The sequence below is a fragment of the Carassius auratus genome, chromosome 9 (assembly GCF_003368295.1).
Source record: "Carassius auratus strain Wakin chromosome 9, ASM336829v1, whole genome shotgun sequence".
In the NCBI taxonomy this organism is placed as follows: Eukaryota; Metazoa; Chordata; class Actinopteri; order Cypriniformes; family Cyprinidae; genus Carassius; species Carassius auratus.
In genome coordinates, this window is record NC_039251.1 from 36,527,388 (window position 1) to 36,548,098 (window position 20,711).

At 37.0% G+C, this 20,711-nt stretch overlaps 1 protein-coding gene across 2 annotated transcripts in view; it reads left to right on the top strand.

Annotated features, from left to right (window-relative positions):
* Positions 1 to 20,711, top strand: part of LOC113109162 (kalirin-like) — a 200,650-nt gene that overhangs the window by 49,961 nt on the left and 129,978 nt on the right. For both annotated transcript variants that reach the window (XM_026272756.1, XM_026272757.1), the window contains exon 2: positions 19,583 to 19,657. In XM_026272756.1, the coding sequence (XP_026128541.1) occupies positions 19,583 to 19,657 (75 nt within the window). The remainder of the gene's footprint in view (positions 1 to 19,582; positions 19,658 to 20,711) is intronic.

Consider the following 20,711-nt stretch of genomic DNA (forward strand, 5'->3'; position numbering starts at 1 on the left):
TGTGTGTGTAATGTCTCTCATGCTGTACTGATGAGAAAGCTGTGTCTCGTGACCCTGAGATGTAGGAGTCTGGCTGGACCGCTGTGATGTAGCCGCAGTATTTGACGGTGAGGGTCGACTGCGGTCTCATCGTGACCAGGCTGTAATTAACACAAGGCTAAAAGACAATGAGGGACAGCAGACAGAAAAAGACCTCCATTCTTCACAGATAATTACAAAGCAGACAACAAACAAGCAGAAAGTTGACTTTGAACATTGTTTGTGATCTTACCCCACAATACAATGAATGTGCATCTGATGGTCTTCGGAGAGACTCAGAGACAGACAGATGTTTCCCATGAGCCCACAGACAGACCTTTACCCTTTGTCTTTTAACTTGCAACGGCATGAGGGCTGCAACAGTAAATGATTGTCATAAAGTCCATCTGTTTAGCATCAACATTATTCATTTGGCAATTGTGTTTTAAGAGATCTTCTGCTGAAGGAATAAAATATAACATAGACTAGAGTGCACTTTTGATATAAACATTAAAAGATAAGATCAGCTGTATCTAGTATTTGTGTTTGAGTGTGTTAGGAGCATTAGGAGATGTGTGCAGTAAGAGACCAGATGTGGAAACAAACAGATGTGCATCCGGGCCATACCCAAAGAGAAAATATAGAAAATATAGAGTCTGAATAAATCATTTTGGTCACACTTTATTTTAAGGTCCAGTTCTCACTATTAACAAACCATTAACTTGGTTAACCAAAGTTGAAGTATTGGGTAGGATTATGAATATAGAATATGCTCATGCAGAATATGTGCTTCTATAAGCACTAATAAACAGCCAACATGTTAATTATAGGCATGCTAATTAACAACTAGTTAATAGCAATGATTGTTCCCTATACTAAAGAGTTAGCTTCATTTTTGTAATAGTCTGCCAATCACAAAAAAGCCTTACCTCCGGACATATGTATGACTTTTTTTAATATAGTAAACTTGCTTGGTAGCCCACCTGGTGCAGCACTTGCAATGCAGTTCATTCAGGTACACGTCCAATGAAATCATGATAAAAGAGCTAAAATACTTGTAGAAGCAAGCTACAATGACATGGTTGTTTCAGCAAATGCATTTTTACCGCCACATTTGCTTTTCCTGACATTATCGTTTTGGTTTTGTCGCAGTGCATTCATGAACCGTGACAGGTTTATCATGCTTTTAGTGCCACTCACTCAATATTTCATTTTGAAAGTGTCACAAAATATGCAAGAAACAGCGTAATCACATTTAATCGCCCCAGGCATGTTTTTCTAAAGAGCTAGTGCCGATTCATTCTTGTGGTGGTGCTGTGGAAGCTGAACAGTTTAAATGTTAAATGCATGTCCAGGTCTTGTTTAGGGAATAGGGTAGTATTTTTCTTTCTCTGTTCTTTGTAGGCATCTCTCTTGAGAGCAGGTCACCCTGTGAGATGCAAAACATGTCTCAAATCTCAGTATGAACACCTTGCGAGTGCTTTGGAGGATTTTCTTAACAGATGTTTCTCAATAAATCCATCTTACAGCCATCCAGTAGCAGACCCACCTGTGCGATACAGAACTGGCAGAGAACCATCCAATCAGTTGATAGAAACGGAGCAGCTCTGCACGAGTTGGCACCAGGCTTTCGCTTCGATGTGTATGTGTGATGCCTTGGTATATGTGAAACACGCAGGATTCCCCCTGATCATCTTTAGAGCTCCATGTCTGTGTTAAATAAAGCAACACCTGCTGTCTTGTTGCAGTCATTTAACTCCCACGTTTGTCTCCGGGGATGGATAGGGCTGCTGGAGAGATCAATCGAGTCTCTTCTGTCGTAGGGAGGCTGCGAACAAGCGTTTAACCACCTGGCCACTCTCGGTAATTGCTATAACAGTATCAGTGCTTCAGCTGGGATGAATCCAGGATGTTGCATTTGATGTTTTCATATGTTGTCTACAACCATTACAAAACTCTGATTCAAATTTAGCTAATGATGCTTAACGTTACTCTGTTGTAGGGTTTGATAGTCAGTTAAATGAATCATTCACCCAAAGAGAATTCTTTCATTATATACATTTTGTGCAAAATCCGATTTACACAAACACACAAATACACTCACAAAATATTTAAGCTTACATAGAAGGTGTATGTATTTGAATTACATGTACAATAGACATTCATTTTAATTGTAATTAATTTGTAATTGTAATTGTTTTAAAGTAAATAATTAACTTTATGTGATGCATATTTGTTAGTCATGCATTCATGAAACAGGTAGAATTATTGCCCTAATAAAATGATGGCATAGTTAATTATTAACTATTTGCATTTTTTTAAAATAATCATATTTTTCAAAATGGATTTGCTTACATTTTGTTTATATATTACATAATGCATTTTACAATCCACTTACATTCCATGCTTACATATGTGTCCATGTTGCCATTTGTAAATATTGTAAAAAACAATAGTTTGGTGTCTTATATTTGTGAAGTAATTTAATAGTTCAGTGGCATTTTGTTAAGCAGCATTGAAAACATCAAAATAAAAACAGATTTGAGTACATATTTTGGCTTTAATAATAAGTGACATCTGTGCTTCAGCACCACCAGCTGCTACATTTCTATTCATAAAACCGTTTTATGTCACTAATGTCAAAAGTAATTGGTTGAGAATTTGCATTTTGGAAGAAATTATCCCAAAAGCTGGATTTTCCAAACTAAGGTCTGCTGCTTGCTGAAATTATTGAAATGTTAACAATTATTAAAATAAATGAATGAAAAAAACAAAAATGAAACATCAAGGAACCATGAATATGCAAACATGTTGTAAAATTACAGCAATCTCAAGGTTCTTCAAAGATGTAAGGTAGACACATTTTTAAGCATGGAAACCCTGCTTGCTATATGTTTACGTTAATCAAAAGCATTACTTTTGGTAATAATTAGTAAGTGCTAACAATAACATAAGCTTCACATTTCTGCTTTTAAACCCCTGAGAAAGCCTCATCTCACATATTTGAGGGACTAGTCAATGAGGGACTAAATTTATTTAAAAGTTTATCCATACTTAATGTACTCATGTAGCTATAGTAATAGAATGATATCTTTCAAGCATTTAGGCTCTAACATTATGCAGGGCATGCACGTGCTCTTACATCAGTGGCCAGCTCTCTCTGTTCACTGCTATATGATCTCAGAGTCAGGCTGCTCTCAGATCAGTGCCGGCTGTCTGGCAGCCGCTCGGCCAACAGATGGACGGCAGACTGAGTTTCACAGAGAACACGTGTGTGCTGGAGGGAGCGCGTCACGACAGAGCCAGATCCTGATCTCAGAGCAGGACTGTCACAACAGGGTTTGATTTTCAGTAATAGAGCAGAGGACTGTGATTATGCAAACCAGTGCCTGACAATGATGTCACACACACACACAACAGCTCGAAGCCATGTTGTTCATTGCTGATTGATTTAGAGTAAACTTTATTTTATTCAAGCACAACAGTGCGTCTTGCAGTATTTTGGATATTCGTGTTACGTCAAGTGTTCCATTACAAAATCGCTTACTTATGATCACCATAATTTCTAAGGATGAATGGACCACTGACTGCATTGCTTGCCAAATTGCAAAACATTCGGTCGGGTGCGACTAATGTTGTGAATGCTATATGGGTACTGATGCTCTGAATGGTTTTTACCACTGTGCCCCAGTAAAATATCACTCGTAAATTCGGTCACACTTTATTTTATGGTAAATTTTTGCTATTACTAAATAATTAACTATAATTTTTCCTCACTAATCTCCTTATTTACTGCTTATTAATAGTCAGTAATGGTACATTCACATGGCGCATTGGCATCGACGCTTGATAGAGGGCGTTTCTGAAGCTTGGTGCTGACGCAACCATCATAGTGCAAGAGCCAATCACATTAGTTTTCTGGTTCTGCATGATGGCGATTGGCTAGTGTCTGCACCAGGGTATTTACATGAGGCAAAGTGATTGGCTAACGCCTGTGTTGGCGGTTGAACATTTTTCAACATCTGCCCTGATCAATGGACCCAACGTGACGCGACAGACCCACAGTTCAGTTCGTCAAAGCTTGACGTTTACTGATTGTGATTAGGGATGCAGAATATCGTCATGCAGAATGTTTTATAAGTACTAATAAACAGTCTATATGTTAATAAAAGGCATGCTAATAAACAACTAGTTAATAGTGATAATTGGTCCCTATACTAAAGTTTTAGCATAATTTCTTGTCTGGCAATGGAGATGCCATACACTGACCTTAGAGCGTCATGCTCTTTTAAACTGTTGGAACATTTCTTTGTTAAATCTTGTTGTGAAGAAGGCTTGTCTGACTTGTTTAGTTCAGAATGGTTTGTAAGCTCTCTAACAGTGGATGGCAGGTGTCTTCTGTTAAGGATGAAGTCTTACAGTCTGGATCCAAGGTGGTGACCTACTGTCTGTGTTTCCTGTACACTTCCCCCTTCCTCAGTCGGTTAACTCCAACATCTCAAACTAAATTGGAAAGACATGTTACAGATGCTTATGAGCAAATTCTACAAGATAATGATCTGAATGACTAAGCATTTTCATCAAAAGCGATTTTCCAGAAAGACTCAACTCATAGCATAAATTATTCAGGCGTCTGACCTTCTGGACTGGCATTCTCTGACACGACAAGACTTTGACAATCCTCCTCCTCATCTGAATGGGGAAGACCACTGCTGTATCCATGGAGATTTCCAGTATTCCATGAAGTGGGAGGAATTGAAAGATGATTGACAGGTTGTGAACGCTCCGCTGCCCTGTTACCAGATGATTGACACAAATGGTGAAGGGCGTAGTGTGTTAAAATGGATTTTGTGAGGTGTGTGTGACATTTTTGAATTACACACACACACTGGCTCAATTTAACCATGCCCCATTTGCCATCTGAGATTTATCCTCTAGGGCAGTGAAGTTAAGTGTCAGTGTGGGTAAATACATGCTCTCTCTGCTTTAGAAAATGTTCTGCATGTGTCCTCTCCCTCTGTGTATGGTCAAGGCCCATTAACTCCAAACAGCAAAGAGGCTTCAATATGACATCGCCTGAATAACAATAGCATTGTGGCTCATGCCTCAATGTCAGCTATATTTAGACAGCTACCTTCAACCTCTCACAGGCGTTCATTCTCAGCTCTTTTTAAAGGTGTTTATAAATGGATAGTTCCAGCTGTAAAACCTGAATGGATGAACTATGTTGTGACATAGCACACCATAAAAGCTTACAGTTAGCCTATAGCGTTTAATTTTTTTTTCTCCAAAATATAACAGATATAACAAAATAAAACAATTTAAGTATCATGGATGGCAGTTAAAATGCATTGTTTTTATAGTAGTTTTGCTTTGGTTAACACTTACGGATATGTTTACAGTTGGGTTTTGGATTAGGTATATTATTTTCCAACATGATGGAACCTTTTAGAGGCACTCACTGGACATTTTAATTCTGAACTGCTGCAGTATATACTGTACGTAAAGCAGCGTTTTAAAAATGCAGCAATGCTTGCATGTACCAATGTAATAAGAATATGCCATGGACACGTTTATTTTGAAACTGTGTTGCAGAAATGTAACCAAAAAACACATTTTTAATGAACCTAGATTGACATTACTAGGTGTGGTTATTTGGTAGTTACATAGATATGGCTCTTTCGATGTAAATTTATCGAATTTGTAATCATTTTTAATCATATTCTAGATGAAATTTGCCAATCTGAATGCTTGAAAAAGTAGTAGAATATCTTTTTCAACCGGCCACCTACGGGGGCAGTTACACACCATAGTACAATACAGTTTTTATCATATAGACTTTACCATATTTAAAGTGGTCATAAGAATCACTTTTACATATTATTTGACCATAACGGTGTCTACACAACAACCCTATAATTATAAAAACCCAGTTTTTTTTTTTTAATTCCCAATAATCAAAAGCACTGTCATGCTGCTCCCAGGTTCTTAGCAGTGTGACATCACAAAGACCAGCCCCTCCCACAATTGTTGATTGACACTGACCACCCTGAGTGAGCTGTAAACAGTCCACAATAGTTTCTATGTTTCTAAAGTTCACAGTCTAGATAACTGCTCTTCATCCCATAGAAGAGAAGGCAGGGTAAGCAGAGCTCATTAGTATTTAAAGGGGCATTCACAGAAATGGGTCACTGTGAACAGAGCTGTTTTTGACAAGGTAAAAAGGGTGTTGTTTTGCGCTACCAATTTTTACCCAAAGCATGTTTTAGACTTTTCATGACGACCCTAAAGGATCATATTAACTTGTGGGAAATGGGCATCCAATGACCACTTTAAGGTGTTTTTAGACCTAGCAATACCCATCAGTCATGGTAAAATAAGCATAATGCATGGCCTCTCATGCTTGTTGATTCAGGAGTCTGTTTTGTGTCAGAGGTGTTGTGTTTTTGGCTGTACAGTGTTACTGCAAAATGACAAATGACTTCCTCTCTACTCTTGGGGGTTTTCACCCTTAGTCAGGACTGCTGCTGTCACACGTTTCATTATAACTATGGTCTAATGTCCTGAGAGGGCTGGTGAATCTGATTAGTGTCCAATTAGTTTTCATGAAGACAATGAAATTTTGCACATGTGTAATTCCAGTTGTCAGCTTTCCCCATTTCTCCAATGGGCATCGGCTCTTATTAGCATGACTACAAATGAGCTGAAATTTGCGTTAGTGGTCTTGTGGGCTACTTGGCAGCATTCCAGAACTCATTCCTTTAATCTCAGTGGCTGCCAGGGAAATCACCTGCATACTGCATATGTATAAATGAATGACGGCTCAGCGCTCAATGATTTTAGATGAGCGAAATTATATAAAGTTGTTTCCATCCCTTTTTTAGTATTAAATTTTTTGGTATTTATAAACAATATATTTTAAGCAGTGCTTCACTAACCAGGGAGGATTCACTAAAAATCCCTTGCACTGATTTAGTTCCCTATAGTAACTGCAACAGTAACTGCCACATTTTTTACAGCTTCCTCATTCGTGAAGTATTTATCCCATGTTCCTAATTTGTTTGCCGCTAGCTCCCAGTTGGTGTAACTTTATCTTTAGGATGTTGTTGATACAGTTCTGCAAAACAAAAAAAAAGATTGATGGCTTCAACAAAGGCATGCATTGATTAATAGTAGGTCTCACAGTAGGTCTGTCTTAAAGACTGGAATGAAATCATTAAAAAACAATTACTCTATGGAGAAAATGAAAAAAATGAAAAGGACTTTTAATTCTGGAACCCGGCTGTTGTGTGTTGTCTTCTAAATGAATTATGCAAATCAGTTGATGAAGAAAAGAAAATAAGCATGCAGTTCTCTTCAAATGTGTTTCTGCCCTTCGTAAGCAACAGAAGATACTTGCATGTTACGCGGAACACAAATTAAGTACAATTTACCTTAATCTTCAAATTCCAAAAGTTTTCATCGCCAGTTCTTAATTCATCTTGTTTCCTTCTGGAGCATCAGTGATAGTTTGAACCTTTTTTAATAATTGTGTTGGAGTGCCTCAATTGTCCTCAGTGTGAAAAGATGCATCTCAAAATCATACAGTCATTGCTGGAAAGGGTTCAAATATGCAAAGATGGTGGAAAACTGAAGAATCTGCAGGACCTTAAATATTTTTCTCAAGAGCAGTTCTCAGTTTAACTGTTCAGAACAAACAAGGGAGTCATGTACAACCATCACAAAACAGAAAGACAGTCGTGGATCATCCAGGTAACAGCACACAGTAAGAACCGTACTACATGTATTCAATAATAACATGTATTCCAATCATTTAGTATGATATCTCTTATTTTGTTAAAATTATTCAAATTTTCACAGATTCTGCAAAGGGTTGCCAAACTTTCGCATGCCACTGTATAGTTTTGCCACATAGCTAGAATCTAGTGAGAGTAAGTGTGGCCCCTGTGTTGATCAGAAATAAAATATAATGAGATACTAGGTAGAGCAGCCTTACTATCCTTTATCTTGAATACCAACATATTCTCAAAGCTTACAGATAGTGATAGATAAGAAAATAATTAAACTGGTGTAATTTATCTCGGTTGACATCAGTCAGCATTTCTTAAAGGGGTCATATGATGCGATTTCATTTTTTCCTTTCTCTTTGGAGTGTTTTGGTCCATAAAGAAGATCTGTAGAGATCTAAAATGTCCCCACATCTGTAGGTCACTGTGTGGGAAGATTTGCATAACACCGCTCAGATGTTCATGCAAAGAAAGAAGGCATACCTTTTATTCTCATTGTAGTGTTGGTGCTGCATGTCCTATAGACGCTGTGTGTTTCAGTGTGAATGCAAAACTACTTTGTTTAGCCTTCCAATAGAGGGCGATATCCGCTTCATCATGTCTGGAGCCAATCTGTGCTGGTCGCTGAAAAAATACATAAACTTTGCACTGTGGATCGCCGGATCGGCTTTCACCATGGATGCTCCAGCTGGACAAGACATCACAATATGTTAAGAGGTGTAACATTTCCATTACATGCTTGATGTATTTGGCCAATCACAATGCACTGGATAGCTGGCCAATCAGAGCACACCTCACTTTTCAGACTGATAAGCGTTTTAAATATCAATGCGTTTCAAAAGACTGGGCATAGAGGAGAAACAATAATGTACAGTGGAAAATAATGTTTTTTTTTTTTTTTTTTTACCTCAAACCTCATAAACACATTTCATTACACCAAATACACCAAATAAAAATTATTTTTAGCAGCATCATATGACCCCTATAATGAATAGTTGATATCTGGGAAACAGATAGTAGTGCAGTACAGCTAGATGGAATAGTTTAAGTCTGTGTGTGTGAGTGGGAGTATGTCAAGCCTCAGAAATGGTGTAGCACTAATGAGTGTTGACAGTGACTCGGATAACGAGCATTTCCCATGAGGCTGATTCCCACTTGGGATATCAGGCTCCCGCAGGTAGCAATCCACTCCTCACCAGCAGGAAAATCTAAAGACGTGCGATCCGGGATTAGCATAGCGTTCCATCTAATGTTGACAGTGCTGTACATGCATTCACATGGGAATCCCAATTTATTCAGAGTGCTACTGAAAACCAGCAGGACAGACTGAAGCTATTCATGACCATTGGCGACTCTTGGGTTTTAAAATAGAGGAGGCACACTTATTGTATTGGTCTGGGGATCCCTGCCGATTGTTATTATTATTATTATTATTTGCTTAACCACTTTAAAATGGCTTTTTGGTGGCTTTTAGTCAGAAAACGTAAAGAAAATATATTCAGTATCGCTACTCATCATAAATACTTGGTAAATTGTCAAATAATCAGCCCAGCTGCTACGGGAGATGTTCAAACTAATAGCACGTCGTTTACGTCTCTATGATGATTGGTTGATATACAAGACGGGAGGCTAGCCTCTTCTATGATGTTCCTTTTCTCAACACTCCTCAGCGCTGAAAGTGAACACTCAATGCTGATTAGCAATTTATTTATTTTTTTAACAATGGAGGCACGAGCACTCATCTCTTCCCCGGCCTCCCCCTCCCCTTCTCTATCACTTAATGGTTGTAATTACATCAGCAGATTCTTGGTTACTCTTGTGTTTTGTAGATTCGGCACATTCGCGATAGAAAACTCTAGATGTTCCCTGAAATTATTCTTGGAATATTATATTTTCTGTTGTGTAGTAGCTCTATGTATTTTTTTTTATTTTGTATTTATTTATACATCATCTGAAAGCTGAATAAACTTTTAATAGATGTATGGTTTATTAGTATAGGGCGATATTTGGCTGAACTATATGAAAATTTGGAATCTGAGAGCTCCAAAAAATCTAAACATTGAGAAAATTGCCTTTAAAGTTGCTCAAATGAAGTCCTTAGCAATGCATATTAATTTAAGTTTTGATATATTTTCAGTGGGAAATTTACTAAATATCTTCATGGAACATGATCTTTACTTAATATCCTAGTGATTTTTGGCATAAAAGGAAAATCAATATTTTTGACCCATACAATGTATTTTTGGCTTTTACTACAAATATAACCATGTGACTTAAGACTTAAGGTTTTTGTAAGGAGCTTGTAGCAGGCAATATGTGAACAGATTTTTGCATGAAGCCATCATAACCCTCTGAAGATCTGAAGGGAATATCAGATATCTTGTTTGGGGGTTTTGGTGCAACAGCTGCAGTGAACTAATTTATTTTTCCTGTGTTTCCTCTTGAGCGAGGAAGATTCCCTAAAACACAGGAGAACACGTGTCTGGCTAGTTCATCGACTGTGCTACTTAGTGTGTTTACACCTGCTAGAAACATCTATCCCAGGTGGTCCGATCCAAAATGGTCAGCAGAGACGGATTACAATTTACACCTGGTATTAACACACATCTCAAAGCCTGTCCATTGACCACTAGTGATTCAATTTGCTGGGGTCTTTACGCTGATGTCAGGCATTCTGGAGGTCTCTTGTGTTTTGTAGATGCATATGCATGCCCTTGGGAAAAAATAATTGTACTTAATTGTTCTGACTGTGCACTGGATGTGCTTCAAACAGTACTTAACAGCACACTTTTACTATATTTATAAGATAAGAAATTATATAGATTTGTGTGTACTTAAGGCCCACTAAAATGGGCGGAAAAAAGCACTCTAAAGTTTAGCTAACTGCATTAAATATACATTAAACATTTATTTTTTTTTCAAGTGGCCAAAATCATTAAATTTAGTTTGCACTTATGTATAGTATTTCCATAATAATTGCTATTTTTGAAAGCATGTTAAAGTGTATTTATTTTTTTTACAAGGATGGCCAAGATGTCAAAATATTACTTGTTGCAGCTTTACTAAGATTTTAGCTCTACACATTTTATAAACAGAGTTTCATTTTTGTTACATTTGTGTTTACAAATTTGTAAAGGGATAAAACAAATCAAGCTCAGTACCTTTATCCATAAATCTCCTTTTAAGACTACCTCAGCAATCCGTAACTGATGGCTAACTGTATCTTGGATGGTTTTCATGAAGAAAGGAAACACGGCTGTAGACGAAACATAAAGAGATCCAGCTGGAGATGTTGTGATGAAAACAATCAGAGAATTGACTGATTATTAATGAAAAGCATATGGATTTCTCCCTCATTCGGATAATAGCTTGCAGACTCGTGGGTATCCCTTTGTTTTGAAGTTCACATACAATATGTGGTTTTGTCATTTATAAATTGTCTCCTGTCGGTATAAGCGGTGTCTCTAATGGCAATAAAGGCTTTTTCGCTGCAAATCAAGATGAAATAAAATCATATCAAAGCCAGTGCACCGTTGTACAACTTTTTCCTCATTAATTAATAATTAACTGTGGTTTAAGTGCTGGAAGGAGAGTGTGTTCTGGCATAATGAGATGAACATTCTTTTTGTTCTTATTCGTTTGTGTGAATCAGTCCATGCCACTGGCCTGTGGTGCTCTGTTTGGGGAATGATGGGATCACCTGAAGTGTGTCTTTGGCAAAGACTTTGTTTGGATGTCTATTCAGGTCAGGAGTACTGTGATCTGCATTAGGATAAATGCATTTACACACAAACACGCACCTACAGTATTAATGCTGTCAGGTGATATCCACTCTAGCTTTGTTTAACTCAAATTTCATGTGCTTGAAAATGATTCCAGGCAACCCGTAACCCGTGTTTTTCCAGCCTTAAACCCGTGAAAGTGCACTGGAACGTCAAACCCGTCACACAGCACGCGAAACAACGATGGCAGCCACTACGAACAATATTGCCTACCGTGTTAATGCAAGTGGTACATGTTGAAAAAAATATATATTAGGACAATGTAACGTTGCAATAAAATTAATAATCTAGCTACAATTCCTTGCGCTTGAGGAAGTTTGGCGTGACTTGCCTGGAACGATACAAAGTCGTTAGTCTTGGTTTGAAATCGTGACTTACGAGCTCACAAACCTGACTGGAACGCAGCATCAGTATGGTGTGTGCATAAATTATTCAATTGCATTAAATTATCCTTTGGGATCTCATTAGTATTCCAATATGGTTGCATTAATATTCAAGAGATGTGGTGTGATTCTTGTGTGTATAATGTGTGTAATGCTGTTGTACTGGGTTTGTCATGTTGTTTTTTTCGGTGACATTAGTGAGGTTTGGTCATATTGGCAGTCCTGGTGGCACATTGATTCTCCTCTCAGCTTCTAATTAGCAGTGTGCCATGCATTCTCCATCAATAGTTCATTGATTTTTAAGTGTTTTTGCATGTGACGGGAATGTCATGAGGTTTTGGTTGGAAAACTTTCAGAGAGAAAAACAAGAAGCCATGTAATGAAAGGGTGAAGGTTGCATGTGATAACCGTTGCTGACATGCATATGGTGCAGCTCCGTGCATTTAGAGGATGTATGTTTGTGTGTGTGTGTGTGTGTGTGTGTGTGTGTGTATTTGCATCGTTTGTTAGATTGTTAGATAGCAGGAGTCAGTTATGAGTTAAAATTGCCAAGCTCACTTTTAATGATATTTGTATGTATATAGGCCTGAGGATAATCATTCCCTGATTTATTTTGGGTGTAAACATGCCTTTAATTAGTGCTGTTTTCTAAGGCTGTTGGATTTCAACTAACCATTAACCCTAAGTATTAAACCAACTCTAAGTCATGAATGATACTTCAGATCATACAGTTTATACTGTTTCTTTTCTAAATACAGGTTTTTTTTTTTTTGGTTTTTTTTTTTTGCCATGTTGAAGAAAAAAAATCTGATAGACTTGTTTCGAAAGTGGGGACCTGAATCATATTGAGAAGCCAGAAAATAACAGAGATTTTAAAGTGCGCGCTTTTGAGGTGGGCATTAAGCAACTTTCAAAAAAACCCTAACAACCACATTGTACCACCCTAGCAACCACCTAGAACTCATTAGCAACTGCACAGCAGCACACTAACAACAATATGAGATTATAGCAACAAAACGCTGAGAAACACCAAAAACACACTATCTTCTGTAGTTGTGCTGCCTTCTCTTACACAGAGCATGGAACAATCTGTGATCCGTCTTGTTGCGAGCTTTGATTTCTATTCATCTTCCTTCAGTACAAAAGCAGAACTCTTTAATTTGCTGTCTCAGCTCACTGACTGTACTTAGTAAACGTACTTAGTATCTTTGTGCTTATTATCAAAAAATACTTAAAAACAATAGTAAATAAAAGTAGGACTCAAGTACAATTTTATGTGCAATTTCAATATTACATCTGCTGTCTTTGAAATATTTTTTAATTCAATGTATGGCTACCTTAGTGTACCTGTAGCTCAATTGGTAGAGCATTGTGTTATCCAACGCAAGGTTGGGGGTTCGATTCCCCGGGAACACATGATAGGTCAAAAATTGTTAGCCTGAATGCACTGTAATTCGCTTTGGATAAAAGCATCTGCTAAATGCATAATTTTAATTTAATGTATAAATGCAACATTGAACAACAAATGCTTTAGTATGTTAGTCAACAAATCAAAACAAATTGACTTTTATTTTTTTTATTTTTATTAAGTCAACTTAAGTGTGTTAAGAAACATGAAAGTATGCTTTCTTAAGTACACTTAAGTGGCCTTTTATCAATATTATATTTAAAAAATATATTTTACAAATTATTATTATACATATCATACTAATTATTAACGAGTAACAAATTTGTTTAATGGGTTTATTGAGGCAAAAGTCAAATTTAATGGTATCTTAATGACGAGAATTGGACCTTAAAATAAAGTGTGACCAGCACATTCAGTACAATTAAGTGCACTTCTTTTTCACAGTGGAGAGCAGGAATGATCTTACAAACTCTCTATTTGTTTGTAATGTCTAAAAGATTTATGGCATTAGTCATCTTGATCCATAATCTCTTCCATTACAGAACATTAGCAAACATGTGTGTCATTGACCTAATAGATGTGCACTGAGGCATGCAGGCATATTTCAGACGTCAAGTACAGTACAGAGACCCCGTGTGTCCCCAACAGCTTGATTTACTGAGTCGATATGGAGATCCGTTTAAATGGGATTTGTGTTTTCTTTAATCCAATCTCTGGATTCTGTGTTATGGAGTACCTGGACCTCCTTTTTGCATTTCTCTCCAGGGAGAAACAAAGCATCTGATCAGCATATGGCCACTTGCCTACATCACTATAAGCCATATACTGAGATTGCTCTGAAGATATCAGTGTTTAAATGTGTGCGTGTTATAATAAATGTTTCAGCTGTACTAGAGTCATGCTGGAGAAAGCTTCTTTCAGTGGGTTGGGCTTGACCTGGTTTCTCTGTAGAAGAGTAGCTGGGGGTCACGGTGTCCTTAACAACAGGAGGTGGGGGTTCGAGCAGATTTCTGTGCTGCTACTGTTTGGTGTGAGTGTTTATTAGAGGTTTCTTGGCTCATTATCTCATAGTAACAAATACCCAGATTCTAGTGAAGACAACTCTTGGAGTTGGTATGTCAGTGTGCACGCAAGATCTGCTTACGCTGCTGTTGCAGAGCAAATTTGGAGACTTGCTACCAGTAGAAAAAAAAATCATACATGCTGCTTGTGCCCAGAAAAATAAAAAAAATAAATGTCTCCCCAGCAAAGAGTGTGTACATTTTAACATGTGCACATGGAAATACTAGTGCATTTCAGTCTGTCTATTTACTGCCATTTCTTTGATATTTATTATGAAATTTAATTGCAAGAGTCAAAATAGTTTTGTCTCCAAATTCTTTTTTTCAGTGTCACTATTAAAATAACATTAAGCATAAAATCTTCTGCAAACTGTGGTTTATTTCGTGACAAAGAGCTCATTGTTCTGCTTTCAGTTCTGTAGACGACTCTTAAGAAATGCTCTTTCCTCGCGATACACATTCAATATGGTGAAAACATTGACAGTAAATGCTTGACATTGATTCAGTGCTTGCCAGCTGTCTCTTAACAAAGAATACATCTATGCTGTGTTAAATAGATGAAAATGAGGCTCTATTCAAGACACAAAGCCGGATGATGTCACATTCACTTGATTCACTTTTTAAATAAGGAAATCTCAGGAAATCTTTACAGGGTCTGAGCTATTGCACGCAGTAGGATACTGCATTAAACTTCTCTGAGCACACTTTAAACTAATTTAATTATACTTCCGGTTTATTATTAGTGTATCGAAGACTATAGTGAAAAGGGAGTGAAGACGCTTTAAATGTCAGGGATGTCAGGAAGAATTACCGAAAGCACAAAAGACAGCGTTTGTCAAATAATGTCAGTCAGCACATACAGGCTGAATACTATTTGAAAAGTACAGCCAAAGTTATATAAAAGTTGTATAATATTTCAACACAAATGCTGAGATCATATTACAGTTTTTCACTTACACAGAGAAAAGTCCAACCACAGGAATTACAGTATGTTAGTATACTTGAAAGGTATCCCCACCTCAAAAGGACAATTTAGGCAAATTTAAAGCTCAGATAACACATTTTTACTAAATAATTTAGCCAAAATATCATGTTTCTGCTTTTAGAGTCCTTTATTGTACTTGGCCCATAGACTCTCAATGTAAGCGTGTTACTGTAAAGATGATAAAAATAAGGACAAGTCAAAGTTATTTTTCTGATGATTGATATTTTTCCACTAAAACATGTTGTCAATAGAGTTTAAGTTATGTAGCAAACTGCTTCATTAACACTATAGAATGAGGTGAGAAATGCGAAAGAGCAACTGAGAAGAAACACAAAAAAGGCTACTGATGTTCCTAGAAACATGATGAGGTGCTATGAAAACAGGGCTCTATTGATGACATATCAATGTCTTGCTCTGAATATCTAGAGAGAGAGAGAGAGAGAGAGAGAGAGGTACAGGAAAGTGCACTTCCCCTCTAGCCTTCATAAATTCTGCAGTCGCTCTGAAGGAGGACAGATAGTTTGAGCACTAATGCAGGTGTTTGAATGATCTGAGCGCAGACAGACGGCCGCTCTTTTATCTGATGCTGTCTCTCATTTTAATGGGGCTGAGCTTTAGTCTTCCTGTAATCCAATCCCTCATTTCTGCTCCATTACAGCTCTTCATCTCTCAGTCACATCCCTCACTTTTTCTCCTCATTTTCTCATCCACTCTTTCGTCCCACCTCTCAAACACCACTCACCCTGTTATTAGAGGTAGAAAGAGATGACTCTCACCTGATTTAGCAAGCATTTTCAGAAGTTAGGAGCCATGTACTAAAATAGTGTTGAGGTACTGTATGACACAGTATGCAGCAAAGTAAACATTTTAAACTGTAGCATTCATGTCATGTACATTTTAAATAAAAAACGTTATTTCACACTTTTTTTTAATGCAGTTTTTTTGTGTGTGTGTGAAAATGTTTTCAATGTAAAGGGTTAGTTCACCCAAAAATGAAAATTAGCCCATAAATTACTTATCCTCAACTCATCCTAGGTTTATATGACTTTTTCTTTCAGACGAATCCAGTAAGAATTATATTCAAAATTGCCTTTGATTAGCCAATGGCACTCAGTGGGTTTTGCACTGCTTTAGTCCAAAAGAAGTTAAATAAAAAGTGCCCATCCATAAAAAAAAAGTATCTCACAGGGCTCCAGGGGGTAAAAAAAAGTCCTCCTTTAGCGAATCATGTGTTTTTGTAAGAAAAATATAAATTTTTAAAATGTAATAATCACTTGAATCTAGCTTGTGCTCACTGTTGTACGTGGAAGCATTCCGGGGGAATGACAAATGAGATCGGTTTTGCACATGCACTGCTCAGAAGTGACGAACACAGAAACACAGAAACACAGAAACAAAGAGGAAAGATATAAACAAAATAATGGTCACTTATTAGAAGTACAAAACAAGGATTTTTAAAGAAGAATATCGGAGGATTTCGAAATAAGCCAAGAGGAGACTGTTTTTCCTTTGCAAAAGTAAGGAAACTTTGCTTCCTTTGCTCCTGTTAATGAACGTTGTTTTTCAGGAGACTCACCGGTGCATGCACAACGCTGACCTCATATGTCATCTGCCCAGAGCTTCTTCTGTGTACAACTGTTGGCGCAAGCTAGATTAAAGTGATTATTACATTTTGAATATGGATATATATTTCTTACAAAAACACATCAAAACTCTACAGGAGACCTTTGTTGCTACAGAGACACTTTTTTATGGATGGAATTTTATGGATTTTTTTAACTTATCTTGGACTCATGCAGTGCAACAACCAACGAGTGACGTTAAACAGTTTGAAAGATCAGAGACAATTTTTTATATAACTCCGACTGGATTCGTCTGAAAGAAGAAAGTCATGAACACCTAGGATGACTTGAGTGAGAGTAATTGATGGGCTAATTTAAATTTTGGGTGGACTAACCCTTAAAGCATCTGGTCAAATAACAGGGAAGAAAGAGATGCCAATGATGTCAACCATTAATGGACATTTGTGGTTTTGTGGTTTTTAGTCTATGTCTGTTAATCTAAAAAAAATACTGAGAGAAAGCATTTCACAGGCTTTTTCCTTCTGATAAAACAGATCAGAAACAGTGCCACAATTATATTACAATGCCTCTTGCAGATTGTGCACCAATTTCGAAGTGAAGCGTCCATTGGCATTTCTCTGAAACAGATAATTTGCATCAACAGATCAATGGAACAACATTGCATTATCGTGATACTCGGTCTACGTATCTTGGCAATTAGGAAATTTAATGTCCAGTGAATTGTGCTCAAATGTTAATAGTCATTTTGATTTGAAAATAACACACCACCTAAACTAACCTAACAGTTAACAAAAGCAAATTTGAGATAAAAATTAATTTGCAAAAGCAACCATGCAGTTTTAGTTTGCTTCTACAAGTTTTTATTTTTTATTTATATATATATATTTTTTTATTTTACTGTCATTCGAACCTGAGCACATTGCGCAGTGCTGTACAGGGTGAGGTACCAAGCAAGTTTACTAAGTAAGAAAAGCAACTCATATCCAGCTGGATATGTGATGCAAATTTCAATACAGTTTAGTTTGTTAATCATGCTCTAGAGTAATATTCTTTTGATGTCAAAATAGCATAGTATTGTGCAAATAACTGTATAGAAATAAGTCTTTATTACTCAATAGCCTGCCTTTGTAATAATATTTTTATGTTTTACTGAAACTAGCATTAATTTCAGTTTTAAAACTGCAGTGATAGACGGAGAGTTTTGCAAAAAATTATAGGTAGATGAATGTTTCCAATGAGCCTGATTCAAATGTGAATGTTACTCACCATTAATTATACTAATACTAGCTATAGCAAGTACCAAATCTTTGGTTGCGCTTAATTATCCATGTTCGAATGTTTCTAATCATCTGCTGAACTACATCTGCCTTTAATCTGATGCAATCTTCAAGCAGCTCTTACATGATCATGTTCCTCTCTGAACCTCGTTGATTAGCAGAGTCGCCAGCATGTCTTTGATGTGAAGAATCGGCAGCATTGATCCGCTCCTCAGGGAGGAGGAGTCTAGTACTGAGGAGACACCTCGCTTCAGACGGCTTCATCCTGAGTGTTTATGATGGCTCTTATCATCATGATAGTAAGATTAAAAAGTCCAGACTGAAAGAGAGAGGGGCTTGGCCATGATAAATGGAGATAAGGAGACAGAAAGAAGATTGTTTATTGTAGACCCAGTGGAACCTTTATTGCTGGGTTGTGTTTTCATAGCCCAGAAAACCTAATGGAGCTCTCAGTTATCTTTATGGTATCCTGATCTTAAGGATCAACTTAAATGTTTCATGCATGTCTCCCAAAATCCCTTAGAGGGGAAAAAAACCCTAATTGTTGTGCATTTTATAATTGCTTTATATTAAGTGAAACACTTCTGTTGAACTGATGTTTTTACATCATCAGTGTTACTGTATGATGACCAATCAACATCCAGAATCAGTGCTACAGTATACACATTATACTACAGGGTATGAGTGCTTCTCAATGAGAAAGTTGCATCCTAGTAGGGTCAAGCATCTGCGATACAATCAGCCACCATTATAGACTGTCTCAGTTTGAAGGATCCTATTTTGCATTTGCAATTATGCATATTTTGAAGCATACCATTGGTGATCCAATCACCCACAATCCACTGAACACTTTCCAATTAATAAAAAAGAAAATAAATAACTTGCAGCAGTAAATTCGTACTGAGCTTGTCCAATTTCATTTCAATGCAAGTTTTTCTCCTGTTTTAATCTAAATCACATAATATTAATTTGGCCATGATGGAAACCACTGGGAGGCCACCAATGGTTCTCAATTACTGCGTTGCATTAATAGAAAGTTGGTTAATATAAAGATTTTTAATATAACGAATTATAAATCTAATTAAACTTTATTTTACTTGTGCTTTATGTTACTTTTTCTTTTTTTTTTGTGCACAATGAAAATTTTTTATATGAAGCCTAAAATGTGTTTGATGAGCATCGTATGATCTTTGAATAATATCTGAATAATCACTAGGGTGTTTAATACTGTGGAAATGTAATGAGTGATGAGATTACAAATGAAAATAACATCACTTTTTCTTATCTTTCATTCTCAGGGTCTTTCAGAAGTGAAGGAATTAAAGCATCTGATGTCCTTCCTGTGCTGAGAGAAAAAGTAGCGTTTGTATCAGGTGAGTGTGAGATCTAAGAGATGTTTCGAGTGTGAGTGACAAAAAACCAGCACATTTCACTCTGGTTATTTGTTATTTCTGACACTGGGCCTTTCTCATTTGGCTCTGGTGTTTGGTGATCTGTAATGATCTGCTCTTAACTGACACTGATGTGATGGGCCTCTCCTCACTTCTATCAAACATCTGTCTGTCAGGGTGGGTGCAGAGGGGTTTTCTCGAAATTTCACAGATTTTAACCTGCGGCTGTTTCACATGTTAACAGCTGGCTGAATTTAGGGAGCTTGTTCAAGCATGCCATGCAGAAGTCAAAATATTGTATTTGAGGCACAGTGATTTGTGTGCTAGTTAATCTTGTGACATGTGAGATACAGCAGTCATCAAATGCCTACAATCCAACCACTGTCTGTCCGTCTGCAATCAAAGTTGAATGCTTTGTGATGTGAAACTGCCATAATGAGTATTATATGAGTTCTCTCTTACCTACATGTATCAATGAAATGTATCTCAAAATCAAGGTGTTCAGGACACTTTATTTAGGGGAAAAATGAGGGATGAATCTCTAGAGGTGTCAGCACAATCTCTACCGTTTGTTATCATGGTTCCTGTTCTCTAGTCACTATTTGCTATAACTGCTTCTAATGCTCTCATCTAATGATCTCATCCTCACTTTTCCTCAAAACCTGCTTGATTAGAGTTGTCCTTCATTTCTGTAGCACACAGAGTTAGTTATAAACGTTTAGTAAGCCTAAATAGAAGCAATGGTAATAGGTGAAATAGATAACCTGTTTGGTGATATCTTCTCAGTCTTATTTAGTCCAAAATAGTTGATGGTAAAAACAATTGTGGTGGCTAGAAATTAACCATGAAAAAAGTATAGTGAAAATGTTTTCAGTATTACAGCATGGCATAATGACGCCTGTATAAATCATAATTTATAACTAAATGTTTCATTACAGATAGCATTTGCTTTTCCTCCCACCTCATATTCTTTCCATCACAAAAGTCTACTCGAAGTTTCTCAGAGCAAGCTAAAGTCTTGGAAGTGAATGCAACA